The sequence below is a fragment of the Rhagoletis pomonella genome, unplaced genomic scaffold (genome assembly GCF_013731165.1).
Source record: "Rhagoletis pomonella isolate Grant_MI unplaced genomic scaffold, Rhpom_1.0 Rhpom_scaffold_00004, whole genome shotgun sequence".
Taxonomy (NCBI): Eukaryota; Metazoa; Arthropoda; class Insecta; order Diptera; family Tephritidae; genus Rhagoletis; species Rhagoletis pomonella.
The window spans coordinates 19299803-19303078 of NW_023458558.1; the positions used below are offsets into that span (position 1 = coordinate 19299803).

At 47.5% G+C, this 3276-nt stretch overlaps 1 protein-coding gene across 2 annotated transcripts in view; it reads left to right on the plus strand.

Annotated features, from left to right (window-relative positions):
• Window positions 1-3208, plus strand: part of LOC118737170 (protein single-minded) — a 133247-nt gene extending 130039 nt beyond the window's left edge. For both annotated transcript variants that reach the window (XM_036467511.1, XM_036467512.1), the window contains exon 9: window positions 1763-3208. In XM_036467511.1, coding sequence (XP_036323404.1) covers window positions 1763-3125 — 1363 coding nt within the window. In that variant the 3' untranslated portion in view covers window positions 3126-3208. The remainder of the gene's footprint in view (window positions 1-1762) is intronic.
• Window positions 3209-3276: the final 68 nt, after the last annotated feature.

Here is a 3276-nt window from a genome sequence, read left to right on the forward strand (position 1 = left end):
TGAACAAAATTTTAAGATGCAACTCTCATTACTTTGGGCGCTATGAAATCGCGAATATTATATAGAGTTAAAAAAATTTCGAAACAACTAATTCTTTTCCACGAAGATGAAGATTTTATAATTTTTGCATTAACTTTTAAGAGAATAATATTCGGGCGTCATTGAGCAGGCGGGACTGTATGCGAGCAATTTCGCTACTGACTGGTCTCCCTTTCGCACTTTACTGCCATCCCTAAATTGACGCATCAAGCGCCAAGCAACTGTCAAAAATCCTCATGACCATACAATTTGTATGAAGCATCCCACAATAACGCGGCGCTAACGCCGAGCAAATGGAATTTTCATTTTTGACAGGGCGTTACGTGCTGAAGTTGGATGCAGAAGACGAAGAGAAAGAGAAAGGACAAAAAAGTGAAAGAGGAAACGAGAATAAAAACGAGAGGACCTGAGAAAACGTCAAAATTGACGACGCGTTGATTTGGGTATAGCGCGCGATGACACTGTTTGACAATGGATAACGCAACGCTTAGGGCTCCAATTTAGGGACGGCAGTTAGACACTTCATTGGGGTTGGCATAACTACATGTAATTAGGTATCCAAGTAACTGCTTTGAACAAAATAAGACGTGGCAACATTTGTTTTTTGCGTATTGAAACATGTCGTAAGTCGCCTAACTTTCTAATAAAATTTTCGGGGGTTTTCCTATACCGCTCAGCATTTCAAGCTTTTCGTAGTCACGTATTAGGGCTTCTCATTCGCAGCGTTATCTAGTATGCGGCATCTTGTCTCTCTACAAACTGTTCTTTCGGACTCACTGAAATCCAATCCTTTCGCCGGCGGCGGTAGTAATAAGCAGAAAATGTGGTGCTCTCAGCGAACAGATATGAGAGTCCAGTGTCGAGGACGCTGGCAGTCTGTTGTGATTGCAGCTTTCCTTGCGTTGTTGGGTGGACATTTTTTTCTGCACAGACTGGTGCGCATCTTGGCTGCATCCAGATAGTAGTCGAATACTATGTTTTTTCCCTCGGATCGTACGCACGTCTTAAATACTGAGAGCGTGTCTTGAAACACTGGAAGCATGTCTTCTGCCTATCACAACAAGACTGATTTGGTTTTTTGTTTTTGATCTGGAGGGAGCCACGTAGTTTGCTGTTTCAAGGCCCGTCGAAGTCGATCAACTTCGATCCGTTATCGGGCATTTCATAGTGGAGCTGAATTGTCAAACGGTGGAATAAAAGATTACTCCGTTTCCCACCTTGACAATGAGATCACCATTGTGACTGAGGCAGCGTTCGTATGTGCGCTCCCAGCACTCATGGAGGAGCTCCTTGGACGCCTAATCCTTCGTCGTCGAACGTGGGCGCAAATGAGTGAGATGAGAATTTTTTACCTTATAGCGTCAATCTCATTCTTTGGATGGCGGTGATGTCCGCCTTTGTCTTCAAGAGCGCATCAACCAGCCGGGCGGATGCATCTTAGCTTATTATATGTTTGAAAATCCTTTAAAACTGTATTAACTTCAACATTCTTTACATCTATTTGGGACGTCTGTTATGATCCTAGTTGAGTTTTCGAAAGAATTCTGTATGTATAACGGCAATTGCTTACATGCAGACCCGCACATACACATCTATAGTTATTTACATGCCCACATACATAAATACATACATACATATCCGATGTTATTTTCTTTTGTATTCATTGTTTCTCTACTAATTCCGTGTTTTTAATTCTCTTACCTTTTTTCATCCACCTTTGCAGTGAGCAGGAGGCCAAAGACTTGATTCTCAATGAAATCCAAACGGGTGTGGTTAAGAGTGAGCCAATCACCGCTTCGGCTGCGTTGACGCCATCTTTGCGTACGTCGCGTGCGCCTGCCACTGTCACACACCCGGCGCTCAGCAACGGCCTTGCAGCGGGCGCATCACCCAGCTGTGCCGCACTCAGCGTAAGTCCTAAACTGGATCCCTGTTATGAGAGCGCTAGCGTTCATTTACCACCCAATGTGCTCACACCAGTACTAACTGGCGGCAGCAGCAGCAGCGGTGGTGGCGGCGGCGGCAATAGCAATAATAACAACAATAATGCCTACATGTCGGCACATCTAATGCATGCGCAGCATACGCATCCACATCCGCATCATCATCAACCGCATCTTCACGCGCACGAACAGCCACATTTGCATATGCAGCATGCGCATCATATGCATCACATACATCCGCATCCGCACGCGCACGCCCATGCCCACGAAGTGCCGCCACAACACGATAACCTCACCTATACGCCGCTCTTCCCGCCGATCAACGATCTCGTCGTCAGCTCTTCTTCGGGCAGCGCGCTCGGTCATGAGATACAATACCCGGACACAACCACCGGCGGCGGCGGCGGGTACTACGGCGCTGGCACTGCTAGCACAGTCAACAATAATAACAACTCAGGCAGCGAACATTACTACTATGATGCGGCGGTAGATATTTCATCAGCGTCAGCAACAGCAGCACTTAACAGGCCGTACTCCGCGAATTCCAACAGCTGCTCCAGCAGTTCGGAGAGCGATCGACAAATGTCCACAGGCAATGCGTCGATAGTGAACGGCACTTCACCGCAGACGACGTACAGCGAGTTGAGTCATACATTTGAATTGCATTATTTGTCGGACAGCAGTTCGCATCAACAGGCGGTTATGGTGGCGCCGGCCGCGTCGCAACAGCAGCAATCACAGCAACATCACCTACAGCTTCTGGAACATCATCAGCATACGCATCATCACACGCAACAACACCAGCTGCAACAGCAAGCTTTGGCTGCAAGTCACGTCGCTCCACTGCAACAGGCGCCAGCTCAATCTCAACCACCATCACAGACGCAGCAGCAGCAACAGCAACAGCCAGCGCAAATGGATCATCAACCCATACATCCACTGCAGTCGCAACAGCAACATATTTTGGTTGCGCAGCAGCTGCAGCAACATGACCAGCAACAGCAACAAGAGCAACAACAGCAGGAGCACATTGCACGCTCCTTCGCGGTCGCCGTGGAGAAGGGTGTCAGTGTGCCGCCACAATATACCAGCGTCATTGTCGATCCCCATCATCACTATATACCCAACGATTTTGTGCATTAGCATTTGCTACTGGTTGGTGCGATTCGTGGGATCGTTGAGGTGGTAAAGCACAAGTTGTGCTCTTGTTGTGGGCGTTATTTGCGTCGGCGCCGCGTCATTGTCTAGGTCGCAGTACGGTGTTGTTGTTTAGTGTTATACATAGTTCTAATGA